The sequence below is a fragment of the Anopheles gambiae genome, chromosome 2 (assembly GCF_943734735.2).
Source record: "Anopheles gambiae chromosome 2, idAnoGambNW_F1_1, whole genome shotgun sequence".
In the NCBI taxonomy this organism is placed as follows: Eukaryota; Metazoa; Arthropoda; class Insecta; order Diptera; family Culicidae; genus Anopheles; species Anopheles gambiae.
This window is the reverse complement of record NC_064601.1, coordinates 47,066,873-47,090,958: the sequence shown is the minus strand read 5'-3', so window position 1 is coordinate 47,090,958 and position 24,086 is coordinate 47,066,873. Positions and strand designations below refer to the sequence as shown.

General features: G+C 40.5%; 2 protein-coding genes across 2 annotated transcripts in view; one reads left to right on the top strand and one right to left on the bottom strand.

Annotated features, from left to right (window-relative positions):
• The window catches only part of LOC1270912 (alpha-mannosidase 2), a 190,355-nt gene that overhangs the window by 32,303 nt on the left and 133,966 nt on the right, over positions 1-24,086 (top strand). The window lies entirely within an intron of this gene.
• Positions 1,955-23,680, bottom strand: LOC1270903 (probable G-protein coupled receptor No18). The gene is made up of 6 exons (XM_061651720.1): positions 21,761-23,680; positions 10,270-11,377; positions 7,634-7,736; positions 7,367-7,492; positions 3,946-4,123; positions 1,955-2,775 (listed from the first exon to the last, which is right to left on the bottom strand). The coding sequence occupies exons 2-6, from the start codon at positions 10,655-10,657 to the stop codon at positions 2,077-2,079; spliced, it is 1,494 nt and encodes a 497-aa protein (XP_061507704.1). The 5' UTR covers positions 10,658-11,377; positions 21,761-23,680; the 3' UTR covers positions 1,955-2,076.

Here is a 24,086-nt window from a genome sequence, read left to right as displayed (position 1 = left end):
ATATTTACTATTTGCTTTTTAATTTTAAAATTCTTTATCAGAAAGACACAGTACAAACGGTGCAAATATCATTTCAAATAACATTTACTTTTACTTGGAACTACTCATTCGTATTTTGTTCGGGTAGTTGTTTTTATTATTTACTATTCCCCTAGGTTATTTTTATTTCGGCAGTCCGGAAGACGTGTGATCTAATAAACTGCCCACCATGGGTTAAACTATCGTAAGTTTCGAGCTTTCCATATTCCATCCAGTCCATGAATAACAGAATAATAATTGAACAGATAATTTTAAAAAATATCAACAATTTAATAGTGCTTGATGCAGCCATTTCGACAGTTTTTTTTCATGCAAATTTCCATTTTCTAAAAATTTTGTCATGTTTATTTCTTTTCTTCAATAAAACCGGCCTATGAGTTGATTTCATTACCGAATCATAACATAATTATTTGACTTAACGACTAGGCGTCTCCATTTGAATGACACGAAACTGACGAGCTGTATTGATATGTTGATTTTGTTGTCAAAAATACCCTTTCTCGCACACAATCTTGCATACAAGGAATGTGAAAATAAGCTTGCGAGCGAGCTTTTATTTGCCACTCAACGAGCTTTTGGTTTGGTACAATAAATTTTTCTCTATTTGTTTTCATTGCGTGTAACAAAAATTGTTTCCAGTGCGAAAAGCCGTGCTCGTAGCGACCTCTTGTATTATGACGAATAATATCTCATCAAGTGAGATGTGAATAATATAAACAAAAAAAAAAGCACTAAAATAATGTAAATGTTTATCAATTCTTTAATATTTATTTATAACGAGAATTTCACCAGTGATATAGATAAATACCATTTGAAAAGCAAGACATAAAATAGTTTTAAGCTAGTAAAGAAGATATTTTTGTTATGTTAGAATAAGATCCCTTTCTGTGAATAAGCTGTTATGTTTAACGAAAAATAAAACAATCTAAAATAAACTAGATTAATCAATTTCACTCATAAGTTTCTCATATTTTCTCATATCTCAATGTAATATCTAAACATGTAAAATTGTTACGCTTCATCAACTTATAATGGTGTCTCTTTGATAAATGCGTTGACTTCTACATGGCCAACTAGCATCGATTCCCATCCGGACCGTCCTTCCGCAACAAAGATTGGCCATCTAGCAGCATAGTACTAAAAAGTGTCAAAAGTCTGCTTAGACCGGCATGAGCCGTTACACCAAAAAGAAGATATATTATTTTGATTGCCATTAACGAAAACATTATACAATTTTAATAGTTACCAGTTCAATAACTTTAAATAAGTTTTAACCTATGCTGAAAAAAATAAATCATTCAAATGTATTTCGAGAAAAATGTTAGTATCAACTAATTTATGCATTCAATAACTTCCGGAATGATTATTTGCTGCTTTTAGGACAATTAGGAATGAAAAATTGAACACTGCGGCACAGGGTGTAAACAAAACAAATGACAGCATAACAGCATCGCTGAACTAGTCGACGCCTACTTCTGAACAATACTTTGGCTGGTATTATTGAATCCGTTCGTAGCGGCGGCGTACGTCCCGACACTCATTTTCCTAACGTACTAGATGGTTGCTACAGTTATTCACCGCGGCGTTGTAGGAGCGGGCTCAAGAAATGTGTTGCCATCCCTAGAATTTCATGTGAGCGCCGTACGTTCCCGCTACGAACGGATTCAATAATACCAGCCTTTATCTCGCTGAAAGAGTCTATTATACGCCTGAACAAAACTACAACACCCTGAATATGTCTATATAATCCTCGAAATCCCTTTATTAGTACGGATGCAACTACAACGAATACAAAACATGTAGATAGGCCTTATTTTAAACATGCACATTGTAAGCATTTAGTTATTTAGGCATCTGTATGAAAACTTTGATTTAAATAAATATATAAATGAAATGAATTAAAAAAACAATTCAGTGTAACTGATATTAGTTATTTATTTATTTTGGATTCTATGCATAACGTAACGAAACACTGACTGTCTTTTGATGCGGTACGGGCGGCTCTACAAAAGGCCGGTCTTTTATGCTGCTGCAGGTCTACGATTTGTAAAAAGTGAGGTTGTGCTTGTTTTTGAAGAACTTGCGCAGCGTCAGCCGCCAGAATGCAACCCGAAAGTCAACGTTGTAGAATGCGTAGATGAACGGATTGATCGCACTGTTGATCCACCCGAGCCAGGTCAGAAACTCCATCAGATCGTCACTCTTGGAATCGTCGGGTATGAAAGGCATCAACAAGTAGTACACGAAGAACGGCAGCCAGCAGGCAATGAACCCGCCCACCACCATGCTGAGCGTTTGGGCCGTCTTTGTTTCGCGCTTTAGCGACGAGATGCGTATCGGAATGCGTTTCCCGTGCAGCCGTACCTTGGTCGCGTTGGTCGTCACGTTCGAGGCGCACGATTCGGACAACGAAATTTGGCTCGCACTAAACTGCACCGTGTTGATCGGTCGCAGCTCAAACGTGGCGCCGGAAAACTTGGACATGCCGCTAGCATTGCTACCGTTGCGCGTGGTACTTTGGGTTCCGCGCGATGCCACATTCGGCGTGGTGCGGTTCGAGCTAAGAAACTCGTACAGCGTTTGGTGCGACGTGTTGTTGCTGCTGCTGCCGTTTGGATAGTGGCTGGTGGATAGAGCGTGCCGGCCACCGTATGCACCGCTCACCATCTGCCGGGGGCTGGTGTCTGCGTCCGACGTGCAGTTGTCCACTTCGATATCGCAGTTCTTCTCCGTTGCCTATCGACCAGTTATCATCCAGCGTCCGGGGAGGGTATCGTGCCGTGTCGTGTTGGATTGCATGTTCAGGGCGAAAGGGTCAAAAAGTAAACAGAAAGTAAGTAAAACATTATTTTACATTTTTCTATTGGTATACCACCGAACAGTGCCTTGTTTTGAACGGTTTGATGGGAAAAATAAACGAAAGAAAAACCCTATGCTAATATTTAACGGAACCCCATCCGAACAGCTCTGTTGGATTTGTGAAGGTACAATACATTCTGGTCTAGCTCAATGACCGCAAAACCAAAGCATCAAAAATAAATTTAAACAAAACTGTTTTCATAGGCTGTGGGTTTGTCATGAATGTGTTTGTATAGATTGTATACCTCTGGGATAGAAGAATTTATCTAAAAGAAGAAATGTATCGTTACTTGCGGTACTGCCTACGGTTTACCAAATTTAACATAATTAATTCTAGGAAAAAGCAAATTAAACACAACCGATAGCAAAGACAATCTTATGCGAGTTTTTACATTCTTCAACACACAATTACATAAAATTAGATTTACATCCAGAAAAAGTTGTCATACTGCCAAAAATGCCTCTCCGTAATCTGTTATTTATGAAATGTATGTTTAATCTATAAGCAGTCTTTTATCAGTTTTGACGTTGCACGAGGTAGCAGAAAAGCGTTGTTCTATTCAATCTTTTTGATGGATGATTTCCTAAAAGAAATGTTTGCTGTGTTTCATTTACCACCACCACTAAACACCACCTAAACACCTAAAATGAGCAGTTAAATTGCTGAACCGCTGACGCCATTATTTCCATTACGTAAAAATCTTTGATTGCGGAATTTTAAGTACCCTTGTCCCAAAAACAAACCCTAAACATAGACATACACATACAGCAAAAACACCCAGCCACCTCATGGGCGACTCATTAGCATAACAACGGACAACTTGAGATTAATTTCCACAGCACATCATGTCGCCCCGTGCACGTTCAACAAGCGCAACTTGGCCCGAAAATTAAAAGAACAAAAACCAGTCGTTCGAAGGCAGACAGAGAGTGTTCGTTTTCTAAACATCATCCTTAAGTCTACGAACCACAGCCTCAAGGTTAAAGGACAACAGTGGACAAGCAGTTGGAATAGATCGGACTTCGGGCCCTTCGGATACCGCTTACCTCCGTTTTGGTCATCCTGTTTTGTCGAGATGTAAGCACACAACATATCTTCGAGTAGACGTACAACATCACGGTCATTGGGATGAAGAATGAACCCATGGCGGAGAACACCACGTAGCCCTTGTTCTGGTTGTAGTGGCACTCATAACTTTGTAGTGTCCTTCGATCCTGATCGTACCTGTGAAGTGGGGGAAAGAAATATTGCATTTTCATGAGGGTAAAAAGGGCAACTGATGAGAGAGAAATAGAACCATAGTGTGCGAAGTAATGGCGCGGTGGACAGCGAGGGCAGCGACGGAGAGCATAATCCACCAAAAAACCTTAGCTAAAACGAAATGATACGAGGTAATTGATTTTGTTGAGTTTAATATTTCACAAGTGAGTAGTGTACGTATGCTTACATGCTCCACTTACTGGCAACCTCCCGGGGCGAATCTGTCAGACAGCTGAACAGTTCGCGAGATTACACAGCGAACCAAAAAAAAGTTGAACCAAAGAACCCGGAATGACTTATGAACTTTTGAATAAACATTCGAAAATTGAATTTCCCCTGAAATGCTTGGTCGTTGGTTCACCCGGTAGCCCAATCATCATGAGCAGACGAAGGAAATAAAATAAGGAAATAAGTTGTGGAAAGCCAAAGTGGGCGATTTGAAAGTTGATCAAAAAGAGCTGGTCTGAGCATGATGGCCATCTTTTATCATGGTATGATAAACTCATGTCTGATAAATTCTAACAAATAATTTAAATTTGTGTGTAAAATGTAAGAATTTTTTTAAATAGGAACAACAGTTGTACATTTTAAAGCTATCATTTGTTGTACACACGCAAAACCACCAATTGCTTGGAAAAAAGGATGTGAAAAAAATATGCCTTAATAGATGTCTGTAACGTTTTCTCTTTATCTTCACCACCTTAAATTTTCGTCGAGGAAGGATTCATTTTGAAACAACGGATTTCGATTGTTTTCTCGAAATATGAAACTATTTAAATACAGAGAAGGCTGGCGACACTCTTTTCCAAGAATACAGATATTTTTAGAACAATATGGTTCATATCAAAGAATAGCAGCGTATCTTCTTGAAACAAAAGAGGTGTTTATTAAGGAGCTGAGTTATGCAAATAACATGATGAGAAAATTGATGCAGCGACAAACAATATGTAGTACAGCGATTTCGATGATATTATTGACAAGTTCAGCGAGTTGTTGATTCGTTCGAGCATATAATTGACTCTTTCAGCGAGATATTGAATTATTTGGAAGCAGGCGTTAACATGTTCAATTATATGCTCGAACGAACCAACAACTCGCTGAACATGTCAATGATATCATCGAAAACTCTGTATTATTTTAAACATTATTATTATTACTGAGTTAGGTTATCGGGCAGAGTGCTTAAATAACTATTACCTATTTTTAAAAATTAAACGATCTGAACATTAAAAAACGCTAGGCCCTAACTTTACATCTTAAGAAGGCGAGAAACAGGGACATGAATATTTGCCTATGATCCAAGGCTATTGTAGCTGTCACACATTTGTATTAAGCGCCAAAGGAAAGAGATCGAAACGGAAACTTGATAGAAGGCCTGTTTCTTAGAACCCTAGTAGGTGCAGAAAAGATGATCTTATTTAAAATTTCAGGTGTATCTATAAGCCCATTTATTAATTTACTCATTAAAATTCATGCATTTTAATGACTTTTTCCTGTGTTCTAATGTTTCAAGACCAAATAACAGACATCTTACATAGTACGGAGGGCATGGCATTTGATTTGACCAAGGACGACGATAATACATAGCACGTGTCACCTTTTTGAACTTTTTCTAACATGGGTCACTTGGTTTGGACACCAACCAAAACTAAAAAATTCTAGTATACGACGGACCATTACCAGGACGGGCATTCTATAACGATTTAGGACAGTAAGGATCTTTAAAGTCGCTAGAAGTGCGTAGAAACAAGGTTTAAACAAAAATGAAATTCATCCACAATTGAGTTATGTTAGCGTCATAGCATAGTCGTCATACCTCGACCTCTCCTACCCAAAAATCGAACATACAAACTACCATCAATTTCTAGGCATATTAATACAAAATGAAAGAAATGAAAGTAGCGTTCGGCACACATACAGAGAAGTTCTTCGTAACGCATTTTCGCAACAATCTCTGCAAAAAGCCCCTTGAAATCTTTGAAACCTTTCAAGCCTTTCATTTGGATGCTTTCGGTATGCGGGTGGAATGTACCAGATCACACTAAAAACGTCTGACCACATGACAAAGTAGGAAACCAAGTTCGCGGAAAAGCGACGAAACCTGCTATAATTGTTATCATTGTAAAATGGTGAAACCCTAACCGTGCCTGGGCGTATTGTTTGCGGCTCGTGGCTTCATCTTTGTCCACTATCCTTGACATACACTATCCTTTTATAAGCCTATGGGTTGGACGTGTGTCTGTGTGTTGGGTCTATTGCCCCCAATACCGAGGAAAACAACTTGCTTGGGAGGATTTCTTGGAAGGCACTACCCGACCGTTTCTTTTCTGTCGCATCTGTTCGCTTGATTTGTTCAGGCTAATTTTGCTAAAAGGTCATTCTTTGTAATTGCAGCTACCGTTTTTTGGTTGTTGGCCGGTGAGGTGGTGGACTTTTGCCAATATAATATGATTTATTTGATTTTATTAAAAACACGGACTCTTTCCGCATGTAAACCCGTGTGAATACTAATTTCTTGGTTGAATGTCAAATTGTATTCCAAAGATTTACAATTGTAAGGCTCAGTTGATAAGCAAAAATGTTACCTTAATACATGGCAGGGTTGATACAAAGCATGAAAACAGAAATATGTGGACAACATATAACATCCAATTAAAAAAAACTTAAGTTATAATAAAAAAATAGTTTACTTCAATGTCCATAACATTGCCCTAAAAGCTTCCAAACGCATGGTTGGTTTTAAGGGCATTAATAGCCACTGTTGCTAATGCTTGTCGTGATGTTTCCAAAACCAATATTTGAAAACATCACTCGTCTTACAAGACGAATGTAAGCTTATGGGACACTCTGTATTATGATGAACGGTCGTCGCACACGATGGTGCACCAATTGTCGATGACACTTTAAGTCCAACGGACACGGAACACATCCTTCAGCTGCCATCTGCTCGAATTCTCACCGTCCTCGAGACTGCTAATAGGTACGTGGGTGGAATGGAATAAAAATAGCACGACACAGCGGCTGAAGCTCCACCGAATTGTTTTTTCCCAGCTAAGTTCCTGCTGCAAGTGATTCACAGTGCCCACGGTTGACCGTGAGTTGAGCAGCTAATCTAATCCCACAAGAAGCACCGTGTTTGCCATAAGCATCCAGGCGTTACGCTGACGCTGCCATGTAAAGCACACTGCTACATTTGGACGTACTTACCAGCCCAGGATGGGAGGACAGGTGATTGCAAGTGCTACCAGCCAAACGACGAAAATCATCAACAGTGCTAACCGCTTCGAGCGTCTCCGTTTCGAGTAGGTGAGCGGTCGCGTAACAGCCAGATATCTGTCGGAAAGGGAAGGCAAACACAATGAGATGTAACGCAGGGCGGCAAAGACAGCAGAGCCAGATTCACATATTAAAAAACAATCTTTTTCTGCCGCCTTCTTTGAAGCCTCCGTCGCCATCGGCTCGACCAAAATTCACCTATCAACGCTGATTGCACAAAGGCTCAGTATGGAGGCCGTGCAGAGCAGCACGTCGAGCGATATCCAAATGTCGCACAGGATCCATCCGAGCTGCCATGATTCTGTGAAAGAGAACGAAAGAAATGGAAGAAAACGGAAAGAGCATGAACGGCGATGAATGATACGGACGTAACCAACGCTATCCCACACATGTACGTATCAAGTGCAAAGAATTCCAATTCCACCGCTCGACCGCTGCGCTACATGCAAGAAGTGACATAAAAAGCGACCGAACAACAACGGCAACATCAACCACAAGAAGAAAAAAAAACAAGAAAGGCAGCCACATCCTAGGGTTTGTTTATTCAAAGGATTACTTTCACTTTCGTACGCAAAACTTCGGCGATTCGGTTACGCGAATCGTACATAGCGCACACGGCGCAAGGGCAATTTTGGGGGTGCCCACACAGAAGCAGAAATTTGTGCGTTAATTTTATTTACTCCACGCACACCGGTCGGACGATAATGAACTTTCGCCACTCTTTGCTCAGTTCACCATCATTCCTTTCGCTTACGCTTGGTTGCAATCGCGGGGGAAAACTGGAAGGAATAAAATCTATTCGAGCACTTTCGCGAACAGGATTTTTATCTGTCGTGTGCGTCTGTACTTTGATATCCCAGTGCAGAAGGGTAAACAGTTCCTGCATCTCGCCTGTTTGACTTTGCGCCGAACTTGTAACAATTGACTCTGGGGAACTTCATTGACTTGTTTATTAGGTTTGCTGGAAAGTTGTTAGCTGTTAAGTTTTAGGCTCGACCAATCTTTAGCCTTGTCGTGTGAAGCTTATTCAAGGACATTAATAGTAATTTTAATCGTAGTCCTTTTCTCTTGGACGTTATTGGAAGCAAGTCTTGTGCCATATAAGTATTTATGAGAAACAAATTCTATCTGCCTTTTCAGTATCATGGTAGGATTGACATGTGATTTAAAAGCCTCTTGCTAAAACATATATGTTCTTCTTAGCGAAAAACACATGAGACCATGTGAATTTATGTTTCTCGGCTATCCTCTCACACTTCACATGGTACAAGCATACTTCTCTGAACTCCTAAGAACAACCGTTGTTCAGGGCGTAAAATTCAACGAATTGATGAAATTTGAAAATAATCTTATATCTTCAGTAAATTTTCATACAAATCGTGAAAAATTCGATGCTTTTTTACAATCAGTGGAAAAAAAACGTAATGCAAAAATACCTATGCAAAACTTTACGTCCTAAGCACGAAAGAAATGTATGTATAGATAATTTCATTGATTTAGCACTTGTAACACCTTGCCCATAATTATTTATTTTAAGTAGGTATGTATTTATTATTTTTACCAATACCAGGATTGCAAACGCTCATATTAGCTAATTTTGTATTAAAGGAATCAGTTCAATCTTAACTATTCGAAATTGTTATCATAGTTATTCTGAATTAAGTCATTATTATGATTTCTTCATTGGCTCATCTGGAACTCTGTTTTGTTTGTTTTATACTATAGTACAACAGCTGTTTCGACGAAGTATAATGCTTTTTAAGCATTAAGTCACGACCGAAGTCATTTACCATGCGACAGAAGACATTTCAAAAAAGTCTCAAAATGTTGATATTGATGTAGTGATTCACACACTACTTTATACCAACTTGCCCCGTATATGTAGTCTGATGCTGTGGGCTATTTTTATTTAGGAGAGCCGTTTCAGTTTCTTACGCTTCAAATGTAACCCAAATCCAACGCTGCGCAAGCTTTAATGAGGATTCAATGACAAGCGATTTTACAGCTCAGTCTGTTCATGCTCTGCCATGTGTTGCCTACTTCAGTCCATCTGTCGCTATCTGGCAAATTCAATCAGCATTAGCATGAGAGCTTACACCGAGCGTACCTGAGCGCTACCAGGCAATCATAAGCCTCGGTTACGCTTCGCTCGTATCATCTTTCACTATCAGCGAGGCAGAACAATCTCCGTTCCTGCGTTCGCGTGCACCTACTCTGGTTGGTACAATTATCTAAGGGGCGGTAACATCCTACACCCAAAATCAACAAAAAAAGCTGGATAGAAATCATACACATGGAACAATTTTCCCGAACCATCAAGATTGGCCAAATGCTCCTGCAAAAGAGAGCAAACGAACGTATGATGAAAGGCTCCTCGGAACAGATAGAAAAAATCCCCGCCGCGAAAACTCCGTACTCGAGATTACAGACAGGCGGGTACCGTGTAAGCCGACGCCTATCAATATCATACCAGACAGCTAGCCCCGGATGCACCCACTGCTCTCCTCCGCAGTCGTATCCGTACAGTCGCAGCCGTAATCCTTCAGGCTCACACGATGCGTATGAAAACGGTTTACACGCAAACATCTTCCGCGTGAGACTACATGTCCACCACCCTCTGGTAGCACTTTTTGGGCAACAAGTTGTATGCCCTGAAGCATCCGCCCCCAGAGGGGAAAGGTTGTGAGATTAATTCCATACACAATTGGCCATCAACCGGAACTGGGTTGGAATATTAGCAAACGGGTAACGCTACTGGGCAAGGAATTGAAGCAATCAACAACAATCAAATAAGAAATAAAAAAAGAGGATAAAAACTCTTTCAGAGCACATACCAACAACGAACACGATGACGGCGGGAGGCATGACGAAAATTCCGACTAGCCAGTCCGCTACGGCCAGGCTCATTACGAAGCAGTTGGTGACGGTGCGAAGCCGGCGCGTTGTCAGCACGGACAGGATCACTAGCGTATTGCCGACGACAGTGATCACTATCAGCAGACAGAAGAGCGCTACCAGGACGAGCTTCTTCCAGGACAGGCAGGACCGGCTGCAACTGATCGTACCATTCGTTCGGTGCCGGTCATCAAATACTGTGCCTAGGCCGGACTCGCTCAGCTGCAGATTTACGTACAGCTCCTGGTAGGTGGTGGAAAGGGCCGTCGTATAGTTGATGATGATCGACGCACTGGTGGTGATGGTGGAACCGTTGATGGAGACCATAATTTTGATTTCTATCACTGTTTGCTTGGGATCTCTAGATCTCACTGTTTCGTTGTCGTTGGCATCTGCACCGATGTACCCGTATTGCCCGTTTTATTAAACCACGGTCAGCACTTCACTTCACATATTCACCCGTCAGCACGTACTTGATTGTTTATCAGTCGGAATTTCATTCTATTTCATTGCTTTACTGCTGGAAGCCACTGGGGACACTGTATACCAATGATTGCAATATTTTTTCTGTATGTTTCGTTTCACGAACAAAAAAAGACAACTCTTCACCATAAAACTATCGTTCATAATCGAAACACCATGCCATGCACACACGGACACAGAAAATGTCACCCCGCTGGGAAAAGGGTTCAATATTGGCGAATGAACGCACCGGAATGTTATATTTCAGCAGCTGGTCAGCCACTGTAGTGTGATGTGAACTGTTATGCGGCGTTTGCGTGGTACGGCCATTGTATCCTGTGGCGCGACGAGAAGCATTATGTGTACTCCCTTTTGGGTACTACGGAGTGGAACGCGGCGATGGAATTGATGCTCCGGAAATTATTCGCCGCCATCGAATGCACGGTGATAGTTGAATAGTTGCTGGTTTATAGTGTAGCTTGAAGAGGGTCGGTAGGCTTTCAACGTACTGCAAAGGACATCCGCATTTTCGCCGGCTGATTGCATCCGGAGTCACTCGCGGTCAATCAGCGTGTGACCGTCAGTCTGTCATTCGGCGAAGTGAAAAGAACATAAAAAAGTGTGACTTGAGAGAGTGTTTATTGAGAAATAATTTTAAAATAATATTAGTTGCAATAGGTGGTACATGGTGAACTTCAAATAAAATTTTATGAAAGTAATATTGGATGTAAAGATTTCAACACAAAGATGGCAAAACATCGTGAATCTTCCACATAAAAAACTTGTAGCGCTATTCAACGCTACAAATTGTCTCGCTCTTTTTAGTCCATAGTGGGCAGGCTATTTTGGTTGTATTTAGACTAAATCTAAACCGAGAGTAAAAAACTCCTGTTACACAAGCCACCACACCAAAACTCCTTAGGGCAAATGCGTCGTTCCATTGGAAATACTAGATGATCGACGGTGATTGTGTAACAACTAAAAAAACTCTGCATTTTATACAAAAATAGACGTACGAACTGTTGATCAAAGACTGAACAGAGTGCTGTTTGTATCGAATTTTCGTATCAACAACGCAACAATCGCAAATCTTCTTGTTGTTTTGACGGTTTCTGAGAGATGTAAATAAACATATTCACACCACAAGAAGATGCTTCGTTACGCTAACTAGAGTGAAGGTATTGATTATCTTAGAAAAAAAACTCCTCTATTTTCAATGTACAACAGATGCCAGGTATTTCTCATAAAATTAACCGTTATATATAGACATTCAAGGAGTAATTGTAGTTAATTAGCTTAAGGTCTATATAAAGGAAAATTTATCCGAAGCGTATGTCATCGCCAAATGTAAAGGCCGAGGTACACTGTCCGTACTTGCAAGTGTAGTTTCAATTTATACTTGTGGTCGAGCCGGATCTCAAAATAAATTATTGTTTTCATCTTTTTTCGCAAAAATGGACGCATGAAGTCTATGTGTCTTGCACCTTTTACAAAACTTTAGATAAAAAACTATTTAGGTAAAAAATATAGAAAAACTCATTGGGCTTAAGGCCTTAAGCTTCATAGGCATGCTCTGCGTCAAGTAATAATTACTTAAAGCTTAAAAATGAAGGATTCAGTACATTCGGAGGAAGTGGCTTTACCTTTAATAACATCACATACGAAATTAATACATAATATCTGCTTATTTGTTAAGTTAAATATGTTTTTTTTTCTGAAATGCTTTTCATGATATCGTTTGTATTGGTTGCGTGTCTAGACACGATCAGTTCACGCTTTAAAGCGCACTCCCCTGATAAATACCAATTAAAACGGTATCAGAATATGGTTTGATAATTTTATAGTGTACGATTAAAAAAAACAATAATCATCTATGTAGCGTTTTTGACAGACTTTTGGTCTCAGAGTGCACAGCTGCTTTTCATTTAGTTTACTGGCAGACTTTCAACCCAATCCAAACTAGTGTTGGCCGTTCCGGTCCGAACCTAGTAAAAAAGTTCCGTTCTTTATGTAGGCCGTTCCGTTCCGATCCTTCATACAAAATCGTTCCGTTCCGTTCATTCCGTTCTTTCCGTTCTTTCCGTTCGTTCCGTTCCGTTCCGTTCATTCCGTTCTTTCCGTTCATTCCGTTCCGTTCATTCCGTTCATTCCGTTCCGTTCCGTTCATTTCGTTCTTTCCGTTCATTCCGTTCATTCCGTTCATTCCGTTCATTCCGTTCAATTCGTTCTTTCTGTTCACTCCGTTCCGTTCCGGTCTTTGCCGCTTCAATATTGTTAGCAAGGTGCTATCGTTCGTGCGTTCCGTTCTTTGAAAAAACCGGCTTTGTCCGGCTGTTGCTTGCTGCATGCAAGATAACTGTTCACTCTTTCTCGCATACAGTATGTGTTGCCTGTGCACTCTCCCATGCTCACAGGAATATTCATCGCACTTCGTCGGGTATCGTATATAAAAATCGTGATAAGTGAAACCAAAAAGGGTGTTGCATTTGGTATTATGGTGCAATTTGTAACATCTATTCTACTTTTTGTTATAATTTAGCTAGTCTAAACTAGACAAATAACTATTATAAAATTTAAATTAATACTCATATGGCAGAACGGGTTGGAAAAGATGTATTATGATATGCGAGTATGAACAACGAAAAATAAAATGTATTTATTTTTTATGCCACGATGTCCACATGATCTTGGCACTCGGCATGATTCCAATATTTGGCCATTCGATTTGAAGCATTCTGTTCCATTCGACAACCGTTTGAGTGCTGTGATCTTGTAAACGATTTGTGTGAAAAAAACTATTTGTTTTAAATAGTAAGTGAAATTCAAATAATTAGTCAATCTCGTGATACAATCGTCAACTCGTAGCACTCAATAACATCGGCCCCCATACACTGGGATGATTATCCTGCTATGGGCATTTAATAAGTTACTGATAGCCAAGCCTATTAGTGGTACAGGAAGGCTTTGACCGAAAATGGTCGTCGCATATAAAAAGTTTAAAAAAAGGTAGATAATAAATGCATGCTTTATATTAGCACAGCTGGTACAGCTTACTGGGAATAGGTTGAACCCATCTAGATTTGGTGTCCGATATGATACCCCCCCCCCCCCCCCCCCCCCCCCCCCCCCCCCCCATAGGCTGTGCGGAATCTCCTTACACCATTTCCGGAACGGGTCAGGACGGATGAGCAATTATGTTAGCCGACCGTGGTTGAGCGTACATCATACGACGCTTATTAATAGCCCGTCCGTCCGCACAGGCAGATTAATCATCTCGACAAGACGCTAGCCCATCGTAGCCACCGATCAAATGCCGTCCAAAACTCTTCGCTCGCCCCAAAAAGCAACAACCACGCTTCAGTGAAGGTGAAGACAAAATGCCACCCTTAATTCTTAACACGCAGCGGACCGTTTTTATCGCACCTTCGTAGCAGACAATCTTCCCACGGCATGCCATTAATGGCTCAAAATGTGGACAGTTTCATTTCTTCCACGTGTTACGCACAAGTTTGATGCTCTTACAGGTTCTTCTTTCCCCACGAGACGTCACGATGGTAGGAGAGTAAGTTCGTTCGCCTTTATGTTTGCGGTGGTACACTTGTTCTAGCAAGAGATACACAACATCCTCTACTAAAGAAGGCGTATTCTCTAGAGTGTGTTATGCTTAGCATAAGCAAGCTTACGACGGTGAACGGCAGACAGACAAAATTTACATTCAGCTGTAGGCAGTGCAGATTGTACGGGTACACTAAGTACCCAACTCCTGGTGGATTTGTTCCGATGGGACAAAAGACTGTCGTTTGGTGGACATTTTTGCATGGCAACAATCAGAGCAATTGTCAGACGACTGTTAATGACGATAAGAGTCGCACCGTCTTCTATCGAGCTGAAGCTGTTGTGCAGTGAATCTTCAAACCTATTGTTGGCATGTGACACCGTGGAAGCAGATTGCAAATTGTCGTTGGTCGGGTCGTTTGTTGTTTGAATATGTACTTTCATTATATTTGTATGCTGTGAGGTGACGCAATTCGAGCAATAAACAGCACATGATTCCATCATTGAAACTATTTTTGAGGTTTTAATGTAATGGAATAGACATGAACATGAGTATGGAAGCATGCAGATAATTAAAAATTAACATTATTCGTGATATGGTAAGCAAACACCAAACCATAGAAGAAATTTTCGATTAAAATTAAGAAGTTCTTAGGACGATCTGAAAAAGGAGGAATTTAGGCTCTTTATACGGTGTTGCATAGATACCGGAACTGGTCTAAAACCAAGCAGGACATCAACATTTCATAGTATTGACGTCATACGTTCAGTTTGATACGAAATGTGTTATTTTCAGAGTCTTTAATGTACTGCAAATTTTATCAAATTTAGCGCGCTGTGAGAATAAAAAATTCCTAATTCTTTGTGTTAAGCGATCTGTAAATGTGGTGGGTACTTCTTAACGACAGCTCATGAAATATCCATAAAGTCCATCTTCTTTGGCACAACAGCCGTTGTCGGTAAAGACCTACCTGTATCACTAGTGGGCTTGGCTTTCAGTAACATATTGATTAAAAATAGCAAGATAGTCAGGATAGTCCGGACTCACCGGACTCAACCGGAATTACGGAGTCAAATCCAAATTTAATCCACAGTCGGATTCAGATTTTCAAAGCCAGAGTCGGAGTGAATCCACGACTCCACGCAGTATCCACACATTACTACATTAAGCTACCGTTATCAACACGTTTATTTCGATTACTTCATTCAACCTAACACCTTATCGATGTGAAGCGGATATAGTTATTAGTATACCGCTGCAATGAATCATAGCTAGAGGAATTATATTCAACTTTTTACTATGTTTACCCATATGCCAATCTTCCTTGTAACCATGCTTATAGCTGATTGTACGTATCACGTCTGCCTCAAATTCGATTTGACAAGAAACGTCATGTTGGTTATGGTGTCGTGAGCTGCCATCTCCAAATGTTGCACACGGTTAATTATTATTTCGAATTTTGTTCCCGTGGTTACGTTGTCAAGGCACCGGTGGCTAATATACTAGTTTTTCATTGTTCAATCGAAATGATAACCTCCATAATGTAAGAAGGACAAACATAGAAACTCCCTCTCCATAGATTTTTTTTAATAAAGGAGTGTTGGTATGTAAGCTTTTATCCGTAAAAACACTCATCGTGACTAGTAGTGACATCAGCGCCAGTAGTGTTTGACAAACCTAGAAAAGCCCACCTCGCTATAACGGGCTTACCGGTACGCCCGCTCTCAGGTAAAAATACGACCAATCTTCACGCTCCACCCATGCAGGACACACCTCGCTACGAACGATCCTGCTCACAACGTGGCAACAAATATGCTTGTGTTTCCGCCATCCCCGGCAGCACTTCTGGGAAGGCTGCCTCATCAATTAACACCACTGCCCTATCGAACCTTCCTGGCGGCCAAACTTATCATGACCCCTACCGGAACCGAACTATTGAGTGCGAGAAGTTTACTAGGAATGGAGGAAAATTTTACCGAACTGCCCGAACATGCGCCGGCGACATGAACCCGGTGGCGTCTGAATCGATTAGCGATATTTCGTACCGTACCTTAACCATTTTATTATCATTGGATGTTGGTAATGTGAGAGCGTTGAAATGGGACCTTGGTTTTTACAAAGAACAGCAATGTGCTACCCCTAGCACCATGGAAGAGGCGTCTAGTTGGTGCCCGCCAAAGAAATTATCCGTGATAATTAGCCGGATAGCTGACGCAAATGTACTACTCGATTAAATTACATCACCTTTATTTGGGGCGAGATTTGTCCCTCTAATGGGTAGTTCCCCATGAATGAATGTTCTGTTCTAGTTGGAAGATCGGACCATAGAAAACACTTCCTCACGGTATTGGAAAAAGTTCTCACCCTGCATAACAGGCAAAAAGGTTGGCGTACCAGTTTACTTTCATCAATCAAACCGAAGCTATAGAATCCCAAAACCAGAGCCGCGACACAAATTGACTAGCACGTTGACAAGAAAGTTGTTCAGCATCGTTTTGACACCTAGCAGTCCTTACAAAAATCAAGCTAATGATCTAATCATGCCTAGGGGAAATCATGATAATTAATTTCGTCCTTCCGTGAAGATGTTTTATGACCAAATCATGCGACGTCGCTTATGACTTTGTCTTCTTTTTTTGCATTGTTTGGCTGATTTCAAGTTGACAGATGACGTGAAGTGAATTCGAAAAGGCCACCCAAGCAGCGGTAAGTGTACTGCTCTACGCAAGCTACTAACCCAATCGAGAAGGGACAAAAAATCACTTAACCCATTATTGTTGTCCCGTGTGAAGGATGGACCGTCTAGCAGCTTTTTGCCGTTTTGCGACAGCATTGCCAGCGAACCAGAAAAAAAACAGATGTGTGCGTCTTGATGATCAGTGAGTCGATTTTGCTTTGACATCCTTTAAGCAACCTTTTTAACCCAAAAATAATTCCATCACTTTACCTCGGTAGGGACCCGAGCAAAGGTCTACGGCCACGCGAAAGGGTTTTGTTCGTATCGTATTCTGCTTCCGAAAGAATGTGATAATATATTTGAAGCTACTATCCACTTTTGCTCCGCATTTTGTGGATGAACGCTCATCTGTGCTTGCATATTGAAGTCTTTGAAAGGCTGACGATTTGCCCTTTATTTATAACTTATGCCCGATTGCGCCCGGAAGAAGGTTGTCTGTCTTAAAAAGCGCTCATTGAACCGTGACAGAATGATTACTTTTTATTTTATTTCCTTATCAAGGAAGCACACTTCTTGCGGAGTTGAATAGCAGAACATCAGTTGACGAGGTTGTTAGAAATGCAAAAATAAAATACTTAAGTGGATCGTATTATTTAATTCTTATTATATTTCGAAAAAACGTAAACTTCAAAGAGACGGATGGAGGCGCATGGTACGCCGTAAATTAAAATGCTAATTATGATGATGAAAAATAATTTCACATTCATCACACGTTAAACGTATCAGAGGTCTGGATGTTTTGCTCATGGTTGGATTTAATTAAAACTAATCTTGAAAAAAAAAATCATCACACTCACACTTGGGGCATTCCTACCAAGTAATGCTCAATACAGGACGGTCTTGAATAGGCTGCATACAAAATATACCTTTTGGTAGTTCATTTCAAACCAATTTTCGTTAACCTTAGCTTGAAGAAACGTTATAAATAAAACATGGCCTTGTATTTTCAATGAAAAAGGGGGAAAACAGAACAAATCAGCGACATTGACATTTTTGTAATACTGCTTACATTTTTTTTGCAAACCTGCAAGTACGAAAAAAAGATCATATATTTTCATTAAGATATCGTTGCTGTTTTAAAAAGAATTAAAACAATTATAAACTATCCGCAATTTATGAAGGTTTTGTGAAATATTTTTGTGTTTTATGGAAGATTGTCAATATTAAAGCACAACAACATAATGCTTTTTCGGTACTTGTTGAGTGAAATCTTTAAACCAATGATTACGATAGCAATACGGCCTACAAGCCCGTTGTTTCTAAACAAATAACGATTATAATTCTCTTTGACTGTATATGGTTCATATTTCCAACTTTAAACTCTCATCGCTTCCAGGTCCAGACAAAACCAGGTCCATCTCTCGTTGTCATTATCATTATCATAGCGCCATACGGCACCCGGAAGTGGATCGCTAGTCTAAACTCGTGGGACTTCATTTCCTGTCAAAAGTCAGTACAATAATTAACAACCGCACCGTTTTGCGTTGTTCTGCAAAATGAGTGCGTGGAATGTGGAAACTTAAACACAACAAGTTTATCTTTGCAACCGTTATGATGAAACTTTTACCGCGGGGAAGTATGCACGTTTCCAGAAGGGAAGACTTAAGGAAGTTTGCATTCAATTGTAACAATGATCAACAGTGCAATGACGGCCCTCGCTATTATTTGTTAACAATTGTCCAATGTCCTTGATTATTATCATTAAAAGTTTTTTAAAGTTTCTTTAGACCATGTTGTGAAACCTACACTCGCGTACACTTCCTAATGCTACTACAGTGTGGCACAATCGATGATGCCATCGTTGGCGATTTCAATTTCGCTCCTACTGCATGGTTGACCTCAACCGGACACGAGCACCTTTGAAGTGAATTGAGTGGAAAATATTCACCCTAACCCATCGGATCGCCCTGGAAAGGGTTCCGGTTTTGCGATGGTTTTGCAAGAGCACACATCAGCATCGCTTCCCACATAATGAAGAAATTGTTCCCGTTGGCCAATTTCGTTCAATAGATGGCAATCAAATGTAAGGTCGAGTGAAATGGTCGAGCGTTAAGGACCGCCAACTGCCATAAAAACACGAGCTGGGAGAATAAAAACCAACTCATGGTATGAGATTAGTTCTGGACAGTCAACAGCAAACCTCAATGTGGTATAATAATGTGGACTGAACAGAAACAGATTCTATCGAACTTGGGAGCATTCGGATGGAAATATTTTCCCCAAACCATTTCAACGGGATAAGCTTACAAAAACGTTCAAAACGATCAAAAAAGTTACAAAGAGGATCAAACTATAAGTTAGACATTGTTAAGCAGTGGCCAATATTCATCCCTATTGTAATTAGGGTAAAAATAGACTGATGGCACGGAAAAAGGGGATTTTGTAGTTTCATTTCACGCAAAAAGATTGTATCGCTTACTCTAATGACATGGTGCTACTGGATGGTACCCGTAAGTATACACAACTGCTGTAGTTTACCTCAAAAATAATTCCGACCACAACCATAATCGGATCTACTCAACGGGGAGGGATACACGAAAACAAATGCACACTATTTACGATACCCAGAGTTTCAATTCATCAAACCTCCGGCCATTCCGCCCACCCTATAGCAGCGGGAGGTATATTTCCTGGTGAATAGAGTATGCAGCGAACGCTATGCGCTCGGACACTGGCAAGGTCTCAAATGCCGACACTTTGGTCGGTTCAGTTTGTTCCAGGTGAAGGTCAATTTATTGAATCTTGCCCGTGAGCTCATGGCTGAGCTCTTAAATCACGTCCTACTTCCGTCCGGGACTGAGGGTTTTATTTCGGGCCGATGACGTAAGTTTTTATTCAAAGTACACTTCCTGTCTACTTTGTACTCTGTTTGTAACAAAATAGCAAGCTGCATATATTCAACTCGATAAAACATATCACTTTAGTTAGAATCTTAGAAGTGGCAGCTTCAGTTAGTTGTAGGTGTCAGAAAATGAATTTTAAGTAGTAATTTAATTTAAAAAAAAAACAAATATCACTTCATTTTGTATGGTAGTTCGTAAATTCATTAGTTTTGTTTTTAATTTTATTTCATAACAAACATATTTTTCATGGCTATAAATGTCACTTAAAGTTTAAAAAAAATTGCTTACGAGTTTCCCGGATTTTCATATTGCTCAGCCATTTACAAAACAGCCTCAAGTGAAACGACGCTAAATCTAACATTTTTCTTGATTATTGAAGAAAACAATCAAGTCTTTACATTGCAGCTGTGGGATTTTCTAGCAAATAGCAATAATTTCATCGACAGTCTTAATGATTTTCGTACCATATTTCTTGGAAAAGGATAGGATTTAATTTGAAACCGAGGCCATTAACTCGATTGCCATTATGCCACCCAGTAGCTGCTTTCTTACACTCAACATGCCATCTCAACTTACTTACTTCAGTTTTTGTACAGATGGTAATTTTCTAGCAAATATTTTCCAGATTTAAGGAAAAAATTGAAAGACACACAGACCCGTTTCCAACAGTGCTGTTTATCATCAAAACTAGTGAAGAAAAAGCCCTTATTGTTCTTTGTATCGCAGGTTATTTGAAATTTTAAACCGTTGAACACAATTTAATCTGAAGTTAAAAGAAGTAAGTAAGATTCCAATACCATTCGCCATCCGCCAGCGCATCAATCGGTAAAACATCAAACGGTAATGAAATAATTTCCAGCGTGCTGCCATTTTTCGCTGCTAGCAAATGTAACTCAATTTTGTTCACTTCACTTTTTCCATCTCTGGAAGCTGTACGAAGGACATTTTGGTTTTTGCTATGGCTTGAAAAAGTTAATAAAGGGGCTTTATTGAAGTCGTTGAACTTATTTCAATTTCATAGCAGCGATGGAAATGAAAGTAAGCGCAAATATGGTAAAATTTTTAACGAGTCGAAGCGTTACTATTTAAGAAGTCCTTAAATAGCAGCATTTAAATTCGATCTAAGATCCTTGAATATTATACATCATTTTACTCTGAATGAACCCTTGAATGTGTTATTCATTTATTGCTGCTACATAAAACCACATTATAAGCAATTTAATCTAGGCCTTTAAATTATCACGATGTCAAAAATGTTTGTTTTGTGATGTACTAATGTTAGTTCTGCTATATGGACAGATATAATAACCCATTAAAGTTGTAATTATTGTCAGTATAGATGCGACCGCAAATGTTCTTGCAACGATGTTAACAGCTGAGCATCATTACTTATTGACTACGTGAGAATTAATGGATTTTCGGATTTTTCGAATTTACTATTTCAGCGTTGAGTACATGTTGAGTACGGTTACAGCGTTGAGAGCTTTTCGTTGGATGTATTTAACAAATGATCCATTTAGTGACAGCTCATAGCGCTTTGTGTGCTATGAGAAGTGATAGCACACATAAATAACTATATTTTATTAATTGTATGAGACCTAAAATATCGTTGAACACGCAAGGAACAGAATAAATTCAATTATTGGGTGTCTTGCAACAAACATTTATGATCGTGAAATACTTAAAAAATGAAGACTCTTAGTAATGCAAATCATTTAATATCCATTTCGCTTAGTATTCAAAAAAAAATAAAAATGTTGATCCACAGTTAAATTGAAAACATATCAAGGCTCGATATATTAACGAAGCCGCATTCGCCGATCTTATCTTACCACATGAACACGAAATCGTTGTGCAATTCGTTGCGGCTGCATACAAATTTTAAAACAAACGTGCAAAACACACTCGCACTTGAGCATTATTCCATTGTTGCCATTCATTCTCCTTAGCGAGCTTAGCGTCTGGTTTCAGTAAAAGTAATTATTTTATGCAACATCTGGTCTATAACCTGGCAACTAGAGGCGCGTATTCACCACTCCTAATCCGCCAACATTTAGCCGTTTCCCGTTATCCGCTTTATATCAAAACCCTCTGCTTCATGCCTCCAAAGCATCAAACAGTGCGATTATGATGTCACGAACTACGTAGTGGTGCTGGGGCGTTCCGTTGCCCGTCACCACAACTGAGTGGTCACATTAACCTGGCTAACAATGTCGTTCATTACATTGGCAGCGTTCACCGGATGCGGATTAGCCCTGTACGGCAGGCTGCCGATGCACCACATCCCACACGCACCACATCACACTTTGATGGCCATTAAAACTTCCCCGACCGCGACTCGTTTGCACTGATATTATTAGCCTCGCTGCTACATCCTGGGAACGTTCACGATGCCAAAACTGGCAAAAAGGGCAAACACAGCAAAACCAAACCACACTTTTTTTTTTTGCTCTTTCACCTTACACTATTCTTATTTGTGGTCTATACCTTTGCCGACCTTGCCGTCACTTGCACTAATTCGGTCGCAAAGCACCGGTACGGGGAAGAATGGTGGAGCGTAAGGCTGGATCTAACGAACCGACCAGACCGTTTGCGCCACCGTTCGACAGCACGGATACAGTTGGACTGCCGACCGTCAGTGGAAAATGTTGTGCACGCGCGCCAAACGCAAATTCGAGCAGTCGGTCACGATTCGTGCTCGAATAACAGCCAACCTCCCAATCGCAACGGTTTCGGCAACGGTTCAAAGCTTGCGCAGTCTTCACCGAATCGCAATCGAGCCTCTCCCCCTCTCGCCATTCGACACCGCTGGTTTGTGGAATCAGCCTCCTGTGTAGTTCGTTGGGGAAGTTGCCGGGTAGTGCAGAAAATCATAACAACCGTTCATTCATTACCACTTTGCTGAATGGTTCGAGTCGCGCTCGAACCCACACGTAGCGTTGCCCTCTGGCATTGTCACCACCGGCAAGAAGCTCCCCGTGGCAACCTGGGGATGACTTATGAAGGCACACAGGCTTGTTTTTTCCTTACCAATTCTTTTTCTCTCCTTTTTTTCACCTTAACGCAGCCCATGCTACGACGGTAGGATCGCTGATTGACGAAATATTGCGCTATGGGGCGATAAATAGCCATTAATTAAATTTCAATCAGCTTTCATCCTCGGTCGGGCGTGGAGAGTAGGGTCCCCAACACACAAACCCCCGCTCACCTTTAAGCGCACAAGGTCGGTTTGAAGAATGGGCTGGCGGATGGTGGAAAAAGTGCTCTCAAGATTTGTGAAACTCACTGCAGACGGGGTGGAAACTTTTAGAGTCCCTTTACTCCTCCCGCTCCGCTCCTGACTTTTGTGAAAAGGAAATGTTAAGCAGCCGGTAGAGCTTATTAATAATTGATCTTCAAAAATTGATGCAAACGAGGGAAGGGGTTAAGTTAGATAACTGATTTTTTTTAGTTCTAATTTTGTTTCAATGTTTGTTGGTCGCTTTCAGCAGGCCTGTGGAAGGAAAGCGCGCTGAAGCTTAGTGGTCGAACCTGGCCTGTACTGTTTATTTATAGACGGCATCTACAGAGCGGCACAAACAACACTGTCACACACACTTGCATGCATGGATACGTGGAACACCAACGAACATCACTTTACAAATTGTCCCCAATGGTGTTGGCGTTAGATTTCTTCTTTTACTTGTATATTCGTTTTCTGAATTTTGCTTTCGCTGCCGTATGTGCTTCGATTTCGGTATTTTGGAACAGCAACAACCCAACCCAGCAACATGTTTGTTTGCGCGCGATAAGAAAGGGGGGGGGGGGGGGAGAGTCGTTCCTTGACATTAATATTTAAAGGGAAAACGGAGAAAGCATGACACTTTGACTGTCGCTGTGCTGTACGATAGAAGGGTTTGTGTTGGCTTTCTATCCCCTTCCCTGAGAGACTCGTTTACACAGTTTCCCGTAGTGAGCTTTTCGAAAGCTCCCCATCGTCAGCGTGATGCACAGGTTTTGCAACCGAGTATTTCTACAAAACCTTCGCGGCTCACCACAGGTTCTCTCCCATCAAGCCTGAGCCTTGCCAAGCGTGGTGAAAATTATGTTTCCGACACAGCCGTCCTTTTATAATTACTCGCAAATTGAAATTCGGTTTGTGCTGAAAGAACAAAGCTT